Source organism: Corythoichthys intestinalis, chromosome 11 (assembly GCF_030265065.1).
Source record: "Corythoichthys intestinalis isolate RoL2023-P3 chromosome 11, ASM3026506v1, whole genome shotgun sequence".
Classification (NCBI taxonomy): domain Eukaryota; kingdom Metazoa; phylum Chordata; class Actinopteri; order Syngnathiformes; family Syngnathidae; genus Corythoichthys; species Corythoichthys intestinalis.
Window position 1 is genome coordinate 42,273,672 of NC_080405.1, and position 15,808 is coordinate 42,289,479.

At 39.2% G+C, this 15,808-nt stretch overlaps 1 protein-coding gene across 5 annotated transcripts in view; it reads left to right on the top strand.

Moving 5' to 3' along the window:
• nexmifb (neurite extension and migration factor b) overlaps positions 1 to 15,808 on the top strand; it is a 249,522-nt gene that overhangs the window by 205,692 nt on the left and 28,022 nt on the right. For all 5 annotated transcript variants that reach the window (XM_057849446.1, XM_057849444.1, XM_057849447.1 and 2 more), the window contains one exon: positions 3,556 to 3,686. In XM_057849446.1, the coding sequence (XP_057705429.1) occupies positions 3,584 to 3,686 (103 nt within the window). In that variant the 5' untranslated portion in view covers positions 3,556 to 3,583. The remainder of the gene's footprint in view (positions 1 to 3,555; positions 3,687 to 15,808) is intronic.

Below are 15,808 nucleotides of genomic sequence, written 5' to 3' on the forward strand. Positions count from 1 at the left end.
AACAAAATATTCTAAATAAATTTAAAATAAATGCAGTCCTTTAGGTGAGCCTAAACCCACAGCCACAGCTCAAAATTATTACCATCAGAACAAAAATAATTGAATTATTTTCCATTAAAGCGTGTGTATGACTCGTATCATGTTTACATTATATACACACTCTTTCTCAACACAGACAGTTGCCAGAAAGAAAAAAAAAACACATTTTACCACCGCTAGACACACTAAACATGCTGGAGTTAACTCTCATAGCTAGTGGGAGACATTTATGACAGCGTTTACTAACTTTTAATTATGTATAAATGCAAAATCATATTGGAGATATTGCCTCCTCAGCAGCCAGCATCCGCAAACATGCATACTTATCGGTTGGCCCTCCTCCTCTAAGCCGCGGCCGTCTGTAACCGTTATGTAGCCGAAGTATTCCCATACCAGCCATTTTGTTTTCTTCGAAGGGGGAAAAAGTTCAGGAGTTTGACCTCCTCCAGCCATCGTGTAGCGCAGCTGCCTCACTGACACTGAGCAACAGCCGGTGGGGGAGGGTTGAGTCTTACAGCTGCAAGCGAGGGATTTGTCCATGAATTTTTAGGACATTAAAAATAGCTAATACCTTAGGGACGGTATGACGAAAATTTTTTGCGGTTTTGAAACCTTGACATTTTCATACCGCGGTATACCTTGAAACCGGTAATCGGCACATGTCTAGTACTAACCGTCACCAAAAACTAGATGAAGACAAACATATTTTGAGATGACTAAAATATGACTTAGACTAAGCCTGAACGATATATCGTTTAAACATCGCCATCGCGACGTGCGCATGCGCAGCAGTCCCATCGCGAGGACGTGCGATAGTTTTTTTTTTTTTTTTTTTTTATCCCACAAACTTCATGCTCTCGCACAGCCTCCCTCCCTCTCCCAGCTCTTTGTTCCTTAGTCACTGTGGCACTCGCTTATTAGAGTTAATGATGTTGACTGATGGTTGTCGTTGATCATGCCAGAGAAGCCGACTTCACATGCGCCTCATACGTCAAGTCATCGTTTAACTTGTTAAATAGTTGCTGCGCAAGGAAGCGCGCGCTGGAATGAATGTGTGTGTGTCGAGACGTTCAAGGCAACCGGGCATGTTATGTCGTGGGAATAAACGCTAGAAGTAATCTTGAGGAGTTTGCAATTTCTACTAGTCACTTCAGGAATCACAGCCAAGGTAGGTAAACAGAAGCATTTACTAAAGCCAAGCATTTTTCTACTGCAGTACTTTATTCTTGTTTAAAAATGATTCGGTGGGACAGTAATGTTTAAAACTGATTATAATTATTACATTTGAAGTGCTTAAAAAACATTTATTAAAATATATACGTAATAATATATAATAATATTGACATTTTTTTAAATCCACTTTGGGGAAAAAAAAGTGAAAAAATGTCTTATATGTATCTATTTTAGGGCTGTCAAACGATTACAAGTTCATTACAGCTTAAAAATTAATTAATCGTAATTAATCGCAATTCAAACCATCTATAAAATATGCCATATTTTTCTGTAAATTATTGTTTAAATGGAAAGATAACACAGAAGATGGATATATACATTCAACATACAGTACATAAGTACTGTATTTGTTTATTATAACAATAAATCAGCAAGATGGCATTAACATTATTAACATTCTGTTAAAGCGATCCATGGATAGAAAGACTTGTAGTTCTTAAAAGATAAATGTTAGTTCAAGTTATAGAAATTTTATATTAAAACCCCTCTTAATGTTTTCGTTTTAATAAAATTAGTAAAATTTTCAATCAAAAAATAAACTAGTAGCCCGTCATTGTTGGTGTCAATAATTACTTGCCTGATATATCAGACTCACCGCTGTTCCAGCGATTGAGTCTGGTGACCGTCCGGCGGATCAAATTCCGAGGGCGGAGCAGCCAAAGCAAATAGACAGCGGAGTGGACCAATCAGCGACGGGCAGACGTGACGTTGTTAAAGCGACAAATAATTAGCGTGAGCGGAGAATGGATAAGTTTATTCAACATGGCTAGCGCAAGCCATGTTGACTGTTGTCAATGACTTCTTTCGATGTGTTTATGGTAATTTAAAACTGGTTTTACCGCGGATTGGAACATATTCTCGGCTCTCCCGTTCGCCATCTGTGTTGTTGTAGACAAGACTTTCGGCGCGCAAGAGTGACATTACTCGTTAAGAACACGTCATGCAAATAAACGAATCTGATTGGACGATTGATTTTGTACCTTGCTCTAGAGGCCGTTAATGGGCTGGGTCCCAGACTATTTCTCACAGTGTTTGAAAATTACAGGGAGAATAGTCTGTCTGTGCCAGGCAAAATAATTACACAATGCTCATGGGTGCTTAAGCCCATAAAATCAGTCGCACCCAAACGCCAGCAGAGAGCGACAAAACTCCAAAAAAACACAAGTAACAAGTGGACATTACACTGAGCCGTCATTTTAATCTGTTTGAGCGGGGCATGTGCGTTAATTGCGTCAAATATTTTAACGTGATTAATTTTTTAAAAAAATAATTACCGCCCGTTAACGCGATAATTTTTACAGCCCTAATCTATTTCCAATGCTAAATCTGAATAAATACATTGAACACTGACTAAAAAAAAACATTTTTTGTGGGGGGGGGTGCGTTACTTTGCGGTTAACTTAGATTAATAAGTATTATAGTCCAAAGACTAAGACGAGTATTAAAAAGGCTGCCAAAAACAACACTGCTTTATAACAATGGAAACATAAAAAAATGGTGCACCGTAGGGAACTAAAACAAAGTGTACTGCTAGATAAAAACATGGCTTTTGTGCCTTCCAACCCATTTTCAGAGTGCTGTGCTTGGCTGACAAACTTCAACCGCTGTCTTTTTTTTCCTTTTTTTTTTTTAACCGTAACTGTTGTGTCAACCTGCATCCTTGCCAGTGCACTGCCTCTTTTGCACCACATCGACACTCAGTCATTTCCCCCACCGTACTCCCCTGCTCTCCCCATAAGTCGCAACAGTAAACGAGTCAGTGTTCACAGTGCGCTGTCACCGCCTCAGCCACATCTCTTTAATCTCCCCTCTTTGAGCTGCCTTGGTTTCCTTGCCGCCAAGGCACATATGAGGGAGGGAGTCGGCTAATTACAATAAACAAATATGCTCAGAGCTGCCTATGTGAGGTTGGCATAGGTTAACAACTGTGCTATAAATGTTAAATGAAGCTTAAAATAGGAAAGATTGGCGCAGTTTCCATAGTGATCTCAGCTGTGTACTTTCTTGCTTGGCAAAGTTTAAATTAATCTTAGACTGGAATCTGTGATACATAGAAGAAAGAGCGATGGTTTGCTACCCCGAGGGCCCGTTTGATGTCTCTGTCATGTTTTCCCTCAATTACAGTAACTTTGTGCTTGTCGAAGCCTCGCGCAGATCTTTGCTGTAATGAAATCTAGTATACTAGCGTTAATGTCATCATGCATTAGACACAACCGCATTCACCCTTTAATGATGGTTTCCCTTGTCTGTCTCCTTTTCTCTTTGCCTTTCTCTCCTCAACAGGTGGGGCAGTCAAAATGATGCGTAGTACATGCAGCGTGGAGCCGTATTGATGGACGTGGGAACAGACAGCAGTCTCACACTGATTGTGAAGACTTCCCAGGCAGATAATGCAATTGCAGTGGAGAACACAGGTGAAATTATACTACGTACTTGTAACTTCATTCGTCCCTTGAAGGGAATTAGATTTTCCAGCCTCACTTTTTAAAAGGCTTTCCACATCAACAGTGTTTTTAGAATGAGTGAAATGAAGAGGACAAAATAAGCTTATGAAGATAACGTTAGCAATTAGCTCTAATTGTTGTCATGACCACCCTGTTACACACAAACAGGCAAGCTCATGTTATTTTGATACAATGACGAAGATCCGTGACGTCAACCACCAAAAACGGTTTACAGTTTTTATTCCTGGGGATAAATTTAGTATTTCGGGTTTGTGTTTAAATAGTACTGCCATATTAGTAGTGAGATAGTGAAACTAGCCTGCTACTAGCATCTCTGTATTAGCTTGAAAGCAGCTAAAGTATCTTCCCCAGCACTAAAATTTTAATCCAATGAGATGATTCTAGATTTAAAATAATGTAAATGGAATCTGATTAGTTTTATAACAAAAACTATAAAAAATATATGGGTACCAAATTTTTCGGACTACAAATCGCAACTGAGTATAAGTCGCACCAGCCGTAAAATGCCCAACGAAGAGGAAAAAAACGTATATAAGTCGCACCGGAGTATGTCGCATTTTGGGGGGAAATTTACTTGATAAAATCCAACACATACAACAGATATGTCAACTTGAAAGACAATTTAATATGAAAATACAATGGCGTACCGCAAGCAACACGTCACTTCCGCTCATTAATATTCATGACATTAGCTACTGTTGCTAAGCAAGGACAAGCCATTGTTTGTCCCTAATAGGAAATGAATGGAAATCGTGTACGAAGGAGACGTTTACAGCGCTAAACCTACCAATTCTCTCCGAAAATGATGTGACTGGTGCCAAATTGACTGGCATAGATGTGGAAGAACATAAAAATATTCAGTTAAAGAGATGGCTTTAGTGTCGAAGGCTGAAAAAGACGAAAAAAACGAGCCGACCTAAGCATAGCTTTAGCTTTTTTTTATCGACGCGACTGACAATGACATTCTCCGGTTTCAGCAAGCTATCCTTTACCATCAGCCCTGTCTTTCTTATATATCCTCTGGTTGTCCTAAGTCTCTTACCGTTCTTGGGGGTAATTTAGTTAGCTTTGTGTAGCGATCGCAAATGCTACTCAGTGACAGCCAACGAACACTTTTAATTTTTTCATTGATAACACATCTTAATCCTATAATTTATTTACACTTCCTCCTTACTAAAGTTGTTTTTTTTATATATATAACAGAAACGGTAACAGTGGCAGTCAGATACCATTGTAATTTTTTTCAGGTCATTCATTGTCAGAAGCAGTACGGCACAACGTTACGCTAAAAAAATAAAGTAAAAATATAAAAATGGCTTACCTCTTTGTCCTCTGAAAGACCATGCCAACCCAACATAATGTTTACTGAAACATGAATGGATTCGCCGAGCTGGTGTTAAAGTCCGCGCAAGTTGATTCGGTCTTCACATTTTTTCCTCCCGAGTTTTTGGTTTCCGGGAACGTATGAAGAAAACATCCTTCATGGTCGTAATGTCTAGAGTAATTTCTACAAGTTCCAAAAAAGCAATGCGTGATCGGCATGTTTGTTTTTGAAAGATTACCGGCGAAAAGTAGCACTTTTTACATTGGGTCTATGCGAGGGCGGGTCTATAATGTCCCACTTCGGCTTTACTTCTGCTTTACGATGCGACGTCACGGTCTAAAAATAGCCTGCGTGCGGTACGCCATCGAGAACAACATCTTGTGATTTAGGGCTATACAAATAAAATAGAATTGAAATGAATTGAACTTTCTGAATAAGTGTACAGTATGATCTTACATGAATATCCTGTCCTCATCAGGACGTTACGGCTCGGTCCTGGCTATACAGTGAGCTAAACTCCCAAATGACGATGCTGGACGTCCGTATAATTTGCTGAATCAATTTCGTCCTCGATACCAAACAGGTTCACATCAACGTAAATAAATGATAATTAGGTGTGTCATGGAAGCTCAAGTTTGAACTCAGAGACAAGTGTTACCTCGGTAGCTAGATTAGAGAAATAAATACGACCACAACCATGGATTTAGTAGGTTTTAGTACAAGAGCTCTTGGGTACAGACACGGAATAACGCACAAAATGCTTCTCCGCATGTGGACAAAAGACAGATACAGGGCATCTTTCTATTTATGGGTTGACACCATAGAAACGAAATCGAAACTTAGTAAAAACATCTCAAGTTACAGAAAAACATCTCTCATGGGGGAAAACGACCTTAAGCTGTAACCTTGAATCACCAGCTGTGGCCAGGAAGAAGTTTGATAAGCCACAGTTGCTATATTGTATTCATTCAGGGCATATTGGAAAACAACAGGAACATGACAGTCCATATTTGGGCATATTGACTCCGTCTACAATCGTCAAGGCTATGAGAAGGCCCACTCAAAAAGATTACAACAGATTATTTTAACAATGATACTCTATGTTATAATGTTCTCATGCAAGCATAACAAAAGCATTCAACATATAATATATAATGGTTGTGTTTTAAGCATGAATAAATTCTCTCACAAGGTGCTATTACAGCAATGACACAAATGGTTAGCATGCGTTCGCTAGCATTAGCACATCGTTCAAACAACCACACAACTGTCTCTAAGTGTCCGATCACGGGAGAAAAAAAACACACAACAACAACAACAGAAAAGATGATACACACAGGCGTTGCCTTTGTAGAGATATTTTACAAGCATAAACAATGAAAGTAGGTTCGCAGCCGTGTCTCTCTCTCTCTCTCTCTCGCTCAGAGACGCGATTGACAATTGAACACACGTTGCCAAAGGCAGAACTTGAACGTGGCCATAGCTATTAAGAGTTATTCACATAACTATAGCATAAAGAACATGCTAACAAGTTTACAAACCATCAGTGTCACTCCAAAACACCAAAATAACATGTGAAATTATATCATAATGTGTTAATAATTTCACACATAAGTCGCTCCTGAGTATAAGTCGCACCCCCAGCCAAACTATGAAAAAAACTGCGACTTATAGTCTGAAAAATACGTTAGTTAGTTTGTGTAATTTGTGGATAACACTAGTTGCTAATAATTTCTACTGATTCCATTGTGGGAACTTCCAAGAGTTGGATTGAGTTTTACAGATCCCTCTCATGATTCAGTGTTTTAATAAATGAAAATGATTGTTATGAGAAACGTTTCTAAAGGAAATTCACTTTTGATGGTGATTTTTTTTTTCTATCCTGAAACCTTGAATAAACTTTGACTAGAATCATCTTTCTGACAAGCCGCGGTACATTGAAAAGGACTCATCAATTTATATTTTAAGTGAAAAGCGACAAAGTGCTAGTTAACAAAAGGCTATGTTGTTAATCCCTTTTTAGAATATTTCTACAGTTTCAAATAACATCGACCTTGTGGGAATTGATTCAACCCCGCGTAAATGTCAAGGGTTAAATTTATTCTCTCACTGGCAAAAACAAAACATGTAGTATCTCTAAATTCGGTGACTTTGCAGCAGTGACTTTTTATCTGCAACTCAAAGGTAGATTTTTGTTGCGTTGCAGACATTTCTGGGATGCATTTATTAACTGGGAACAACACATACAGTGTGGGCAAGTAAGTAGTAGTGTTGCACCGATGCTGATAATAAGTTCGAAATTGGTACTGATACGGCACTAAAATGACATCATCGGTGTCGTTCATTTGCAGCCAACCGTCCCACTTCAAATAGATTGGACGCAGTGTTGTTTTTGGCTGCCCTTTTAATTTTTGTCTTAATCTTAAGTCTTTTCTGGACAATAATTCTTATTAGTCTTAGTCATATTTCATTCATTCATTGAGTCATTTCTAAACGTGTTTGTCTTCAATTTCGCCTAGTTTTAGTTGACATTTACTCAAACAGTTTTAGTCTGAGAAATTTAACAGATTTAGTCCAAAAATAAATAAAGGTTTCCAACAATTTTGAATGAACTTTGACAACGAACACATACTGTATTGTAACGTCTACACTAGGAGTGGGAACCTCTTGGTACCTCACGGTACGATACGATTTGCGATACAAAGCTCACAATAATGATGATCTGACAATACGGCAATACAATGATTATCGATACATTTGTAGAATATCCTAGAATGATTTTTTGACCAACAACTAATAAACAGAAAAACAAGCTTCTGCTGTGAATTGGAATGAGTTTATCACTAGTAGACGTTCAATCCATTTCAAACGGATTGAACGTTTATGGCCGTTAGTGGCAGCCAATGCCAGGCGATGAGGTAATATGGGCCATTTAAGGTCATTTACCTTTTGATGTTCAGTTACTTCCTGTTGATTTTGGGGTATTTTATTGGTCACTTCCTGTTGATTTTGAGTTACAGAACAGGAAGTGACCGGGGAATCACCCAAATGAATAGGCAGTGACTCAAGCTCGACAGTAAATGACCTATAAATGCCCTAAAATGAACAGTAAGTGACCTGTAAATGCCCTGAAAACCCCCAGTCTAAATGAATTGGGCGTCATGCACCGTCAACACAGCCTTAGACTTAACTGAGACACTATGATGGTGGAAGATTTTGGGAGCAACTTGATGGTTCCTTTTTATTTATTTTATTTTTTTAGACATTGACACCTTTTTGAAACGATATCTCGATTCTTGGTAGGAGCATATCGATAACCTTTTGGGATACATAGTATCACGATATATCACCATTTCGATATTGTGTCACACCCCTAGTCTACACAGACAACGGCAACTTGGTGATAACACACACTAAGCAGGAAAACAGAACATTATTTTCAATTAATTATACCCACCTGCTCGCCACGAACTGTACAGTGCCCTCCATAATTATTGGCACCCCTGAAAAAGATGTGTTTTTTTAGCTTCTAATATTTTTTTAAATTCAAATAATATGGGACCTTAATGGAAAAAAAGAAAAATCCAACCTTCAATACAAGTGCATTCATTCAGTGGGGGAAAACATCCCACATAAAGAAAAAAATATTTGACATCAAATAATGTGTGTCACAATTATTAGCACCCCTGGTGTTAATACTTTGTACAACCCCCTTTTGCCAAAAAAACAAGGTCTGGGGACTGAGATGGCCAGGGGAGGAGCTTGATTTTGTGTCTGGTGAACCATTTCTGTGTAGATTTGGCCATATGTTTAGGGTCATTGTCTTGCTGAAAGACCCAGTGACGACCTATCTTCAGCTTTCGGGCAGAGGGCAACAGATTTTGATTTAAAATATCCTGGTATTTCAAAGCATTCATGATGCCATGCACCCTAACAAGGTTCCCAGGGCCTTTGGAAGCGAAACAGCCCCACAGCATCACTGACCCACCCCCATACTTCACAGTGGGTATGAGGTGCTTTTCAGCATGCGCATCTTTCGTGGCATGCCAGACCGACTTAGAGTGTTTGTTGCCAAAAAGCTCAATCTTGGTCTCATCTGACCAAAGCACATGGTCCCAGTTGAAGCCTGGGACCGTGTGTATTCTGCTGAAAAGCACCTCATACCCACTGTGAAGTATAGGGGTGGGTCAGTGATGCTGTGGGGCTGTTTCGCTTCCAAAGGCCCTCAAACTCAACAGAAAGGGACCTGTAAAAGCCCAAAAAAACAAAAAGTGTTACTGTAAATGCTCTGGTTTTGAATGAACGAATGTTCATTCTAGTGCTGCAACGATTAATCGATTAACTCGAGTATTCGATTAGAAAAAAAGATTCAAAATAAATTTAGCTGCTTCTAGTATTCGTTTAATTATTGTGGCGTTGTAATGGTTTATTTTGAAAGTGTTTGCATTCAGTTTTATTGATTTGAGTGGATACACTGCCCTTTAGTCTGCCTCATTTCAAATGGCTGAATCCAGCTGCTCCATGTTAAGACCAACATAAGCTAAATTTTTGTTAGCGCTAATGTTATTTTTTAATGCATTCGTAATTTAGTGTAAGGGTATATGAAGCCGTTTTCTGTGGGAATATGTGTCCAAACCATTTGTTAAGAGTATTGTTGACAAAAAAAAAAAAAAAAAATAGCGTTTTATAGCATTTAAGCTAGCGGACTTTAGCCAATTGTTCTTTTGTTGTACATAGATCCTTACTTAATTATTTTTTATACAGTTTGAGGCTCAGCTCAGGTGTTTTAATTTTTCATGTTCCTTATCCTATTACTCGATTATTTGACAAACTAATACAAAATAATCGATAGCTGCAGCCCTGGTTCATTCGCCCCTCCCAGTCTAAATGGACTGGGTGTCGAGCACCGTCAATGGCAGTCATAGAGTTAACTGAGACACTATTATGATGGAGGATTTTGTTTGCAACTTGTTGGTTCCCTTTTTTTTTTTTTTTTTTTTTTAGTTTTTTTATTAATTTTTAAACATTGACACCTTTTTAAAACGATATCTCGATTCTTGACAAGATCATATCGATAAACTTTTGGGATACAAAGTATCACGATATATCACCATTTCAATATTTTGTCACACCCCTATTCGGTACAGTATCAGAATCGGGTGATACCACGGTATCGGTATCGGGAGCATAAGAATGGCTATCGGTGCAACACTAGTAAGAAGCACATAATTTGTTAGGAGTTTTAGCTCTGAATTTCTAACATGATGTGGTGGTACTAAATGATGCCAACTCACAGGTGAAAGCCAATTCTTTCGGAGACAATATGGAAGAAGAGATAGGAAGCGAGAGCAGCTCTGGGATAAGGACAGCCATGAATCATGCTGCACTTACCACTTATTACGAACATCCTGTACTGGCTCTATTGATTTCGCAGCACCATTCAGACAGGATATATCTTTTAGTGAAGAGCAATAGGTAGCAAACAGCTTCTGTAGTTGGCCTACCAGCTGGCTGAGTGAACGCCCCAGGTGGCTGAATTGAGGGAACAGCGACATCAGCATTTTGTGAATGTAAGGGCCTCGATATAACAAGGATAAGGCACGCGGGAGTTGCAAAGGAAGCAGATAGCAAGTAGAGCAGAGAAAAAGTCGGCATGGAGGGGGATAAGTGATAAAGATGGCACACACGGAGGGGGAAACTATAAAAAGATCAATTAAAAAGACAGATTATAAAAGCAGAGCACTTTGGACTCAACTATAGTAATATGGTATTAGAAATATTTTATATAGATTGCTCAAAATGTTTTCTTTTTGTAAAACTGAAAAGTTTTAGTCCAAAAATAAAGATTTCCAGCAATTTCAAAAGAACATTGACAAACGAGCTCATATTGAAGCGTCAACAAGGACCAAGCCAACAAAAACACTCACCGTTATTTTCAATAGTTATACCCATTTGCACGCCACAAACTGTATGTAAAGAAGATTGTTGAATTTTTGAAGTTTGAGTTAAAGATGACTCTTGTCACGCTAAATGCTAATGTTAACGTGAATGCTACGCTAATGTTATGAGTTACATTTAGAATGTGATGAGCACTCAGCACAGACCTTTAAAGGTTAAAGTAACATTGCATTTTCTCTCTTGCCAAGATAAATAAACAAATCTTACCATGTGTTTCAAAACGAGCAAGCCAGGAGCTACTGGGGGGGTTCAGGCTAACTACAAGTACAACAAGAAAATATCACACATCGTTAGCATATAACAGAAACTATGGCTCATTTTCATCTTGTTCTTGTCTGGTCAGATCGTTACATTTTAGTCCCCCAAGACATGTTTCTGGTTCGTTATCGTCTCGTCATCATCATGAAAAAATTGTTTGTCAACAAAATATTTTTGTTATCGTCATCGTTGACGAAAACAACAATGCTAAGTAGGGGTGTAACGGTACACAAAAATCTCGGTTCGGTACGTACCTCGGTTTTGAGGTCACGGTTCGGTTCATTTTCGTTACAGTAAGAAAACAAAATGCAAAATATAAATGTGCTGGTTGTTTATTACACACTTTTGTGCTTTATACAATAGGAACATTAGCCTATACAAAGCTAGAATTCTGCTCAAAAAGTAGCAGGTATGTAAAGATAATAATCCAATAACAATTTGCCTTTCAGACCCCGCATATTGGTCAGCTTTCTTTCTGAAAGAAGAAAAAAGAAGTCCTGTGCTAAAGAGAAAAGCAATCCCAATGACAAAGATTTTAACACGTATTTTACAAATGAAATGCCTCAATGAATCATTTTTTTCCCCTTATGAACGGTTTTCAAAAGCTTTATTGGTGGATTTTCTCAAGTTAAAGCGCCACACAGATATTAATAAATCTAATTGTGTAAGCAGGATCTGTATTATTATTATTTAATTACAGGTGTTTTAGCTCATTTCAATTTATTTTATTAAAATGGGGCTTTTATTTTATTATGTGTTTATATTTTACAAATGTGATGTAGTATTCATTTATATTGTATATTTTATGTTTTATAACTTTAGTTCCTATGTGAATATTAGTTCCTACTTGTTTTGTTGTTGTAGGAGGGTTTTGTATTGAACACGGGGCCGTGTTGGTTATTATTATAGCAGAAAAGACAGCAGTAAATCAACAAAGACAAGTCAACCGTGCCCCGATCTACCACTCAAGAGATCTGATGGACTCAAAAAGTGGGTTACGATTGCATATTAGTTTGAAAATCGATCGGTTCCACCGTATTTTTACACGAGTGACTTCCGGTCTGCCCGATCCTAGCTAGTAGTATTGACTAGAGGCGTGCAAAATTTCCGATTCTTAGATTATTCGCGATTCGGCCGTGGAAGATTCAAGAACTGTTCAAAAACATCCAAATTCCGATTATTGAATTATACCAGGTAAAGCGGAAGTAAAACACAGTAGGCGCGGTCTTTGGGACGCAATGAGGAACAGACCGAGAGCAAATATCATGTTCAACTCATGCCGCTAGATAAAAAAAACAATCATACCTGAATGCGGCTGACAGCCGCTACAAACAACGCCCATTTGCTAGCTGCTACAAACATACGGCTACAGTAGATATCATATATATGTAGATATAGATAAATGACAGACGACGGCGGTGTTAGAACATGTATTTTTGAACAGAGATGCGAAATGACAGACTTGCCGGCGTTAGTAAACAGCCACCATCTTAAAGCAGTAGACTTCTCTAGAAGGCTCTTTAATCTTTAAATGATGAAACAGTTTAAAAACTTTGACATGTCAAAAGTAGACTGAAGGGAAATTATGGAATAACGGGAGCAATTTTAACAACTGTAACGGTTGATTCACAACATTAAATTAATTGAATGTAGTTTAATGCTGCTGGTACAGAATGGGGACTGGAGTATTTTATTTACTGTTATTTTTGTATATTTGTTTACTGTTATATGTTAACTTGATATTGAAATAGTAGTTTGGTTTAGCCTGAGAGGATTTTTGAACAATTTTGGAACTAATGTACAAAACATTTAAAAAAAAAAAAAAAAAAGGGAGGGGGGTGCATCAATAATCGTTTCATAATCGAATCGGAGCCTCTGAATCGTAATCGTAATCGAATCGTTAGGTGCCCAAAGATTCCCAGCTCTAGTATTGACGCAGGAGGGCCGCGTCTCGCGTCAAATAATAAACTGCCGTTCTTTTCGCGTGCGTCGCGTTGAGCCGCTTCTGGGACGCGTCTAACACGCGGCCACTCTGCGACTGTTGTGCATTGGCTGATTGACTTTAACGCCCGCGTTTCACTGTGTTCTCGCGGCGGCCACGTTGTCGCGCCTTTGACATTTCTGGGTTATATACTGTCCTACCGTGTTGGTCCTCATTATAGTAGAGAAGACGGAGTAAATATAATCTACACAAAGAAACTGTAACCCGATCGACTCACAGCCTCGGGTTACATTACATTAGAAACTCGTTTGGTACGCCTCCGTTCCGAACCGAGCACCCCGTACCGAAACGGTTCAATACAAATACATGAACCGTTACACCCTTAATGTTAAGGGGTAACATTTCATTGGCGGGGGGGCATCTTGATTTCTGTGGAGACACAATCCCCAGTTTAGGGATTCTGGCATAGAAGGGTGTGTCCTTGAAGATACATATGCGTGGCAGGTTGACAGTTTGGTGAATAAAACTTGGTCGAAAGGATACATGGAATACATGTGGTCAGAATCAGTGGTCCCCAACCTTTTTTGCACCACGGACCGATGTGACCTGAGCCATTTTTTGACGGCAAATATCCTTGGTCACAAGCATAATAAGTTCAATCGTGAAAGGTTTCTTTGCTTTAGCAATACTTTTCTACACGAAGCACGATGCTCTCAATTCTTTCTCTTTTGTTGCCTCGTTTGCTAGCTTTTAGCCACATATTATGCAGAATGGACTCGGGTGTTGGCTCCTCCTCTGGCCTTTTCCCCATAAAAAAAGTTGTCCAAAGACATCGCCGCCCGCAGCACAGAGCCAACAGCAGCCAACGTTACTGTTTACATTGACTGACGCTGGGCTGCAAACACTACAGTAAGGGCGGCCAAACACTAGAGGGCAACATACACACATCTCTACTCGGATTAGTATAGATGTTTCAAGAGGCACAGGCCAGATTGCGGTTGTTAACAAGTTGTTCATTATTACTCTGGGGCAGAGGTTGCGCTACTTTTTCGTTGTCTGCCATTTTGACTGACAGGGTCATAAAAATCCGGTCATAATCTATTTTTACCCGTCACTTAAATTTTTAAAAATGTTAAAAATGACATATTCAACAGTATTTATTTTTCATTCATCTTTAATTAATATTCTGTCCGAACAAGCTTAACAGAGAATCCACACCGCGCCATCACACATCAAGCAGCTGTGCGTTATTAGCGCCTAGCTTGCCTTGAACACGGCTTTTTAGGAAGGGTCGGACTTGACAAGTCATTTAAAAAAAAATAAAAAATAAAAAAAGGGTTTGAGGATAAGCCTGAGAATGATCGGTTTTCTCTCTGCTCCATATAAGCAATATTTCAACATTGCTTACACGGCCGAGAGTCGGGGCAAACTGCTCGTATGTGTGTGTGACATGCACGAACAGTGCGTGCATGCTATCGGTCCATATACTTTGAATATAAACCTGTACAGGGATTATTTATGCCTGTTATTTGTGTCCTCTTTTTAATAAGCAAAAAATGGTATCCATGGAATGACGGATGACAGCCAGCATGTGTGATTGTATGATCATTTGTTTTGATGCTTCTGCGCATGCGGGTCGTCTTGCTCAGCGCATGTCGGACTGCGAATTAGTGCGTATGCGTAATACTTGAATGGTCTCAATGGACAAAGGCAGTCTGAACGGGCACGCCAAAAAAACAGATATGACAAAAAATCGGATTCGTGCATTAAGACCTGTAGTATGAACGGAGCCATAGGCTTGTTGCTGTTAAAAAGAGGACACAAATAACAGGCATATATAATCCCCGTTTAGGCTTATATTCAAAGTATATGGATCGATAGCATGCACGCACTGTTCATGCATGTCACACACACATACGGGCAGTTTGCCCCGACTCTCGGCCGTGTAAGCAATGTTGAAATATTGCTTATATGGAGCAGAGAGAAAACAGATCATTCTCAGGCTTATCCTCAAACCTATTTGTATTTTTTTTATGACTGTTGTCAAGTCCGACCCTTCCTAAAAAGCCGTGTTCAAGGCAAGCTAGGCGCTAATAACGCACAGCTGCATCTCTACCGTACCGTCTCTCGCTTTTTGATGACTTAATTGCTGTATTAAATCCGATTTGCGGGACTGGACAGTACAGACTGCCATGACAGTCTGGAAAAATGTGGCCCAGATTGGATTTAGACCACATACGAAAGTGACCCGGATCGGATTTGAAATGGTCCCGTTCTATGCGACCTGTCACGTTCAGACCGTCAAGTTAATGCCTCACTCGAGTCGGAAAAACACGAAAAAATCGGATTCGTGCATTAAGACCTGTAGTATGAACGTAGCCTTAGTTCGGACGCTCAGTTGCCTTGACATTTTTCCGAGTAAGGCCAACGACGTCATGCATCAAGAGAGACAATAGCTAATTAATATGCTCACTCGCCACCCTGTGGTCTGGAGTGTGAATTGCAACCTGTCAAAATGACGGATGGACTTCAGTTTTTTCCGTCACCGTTTTAAAAAACCGGTCAACGACGGAAAATATTCGGTTAACG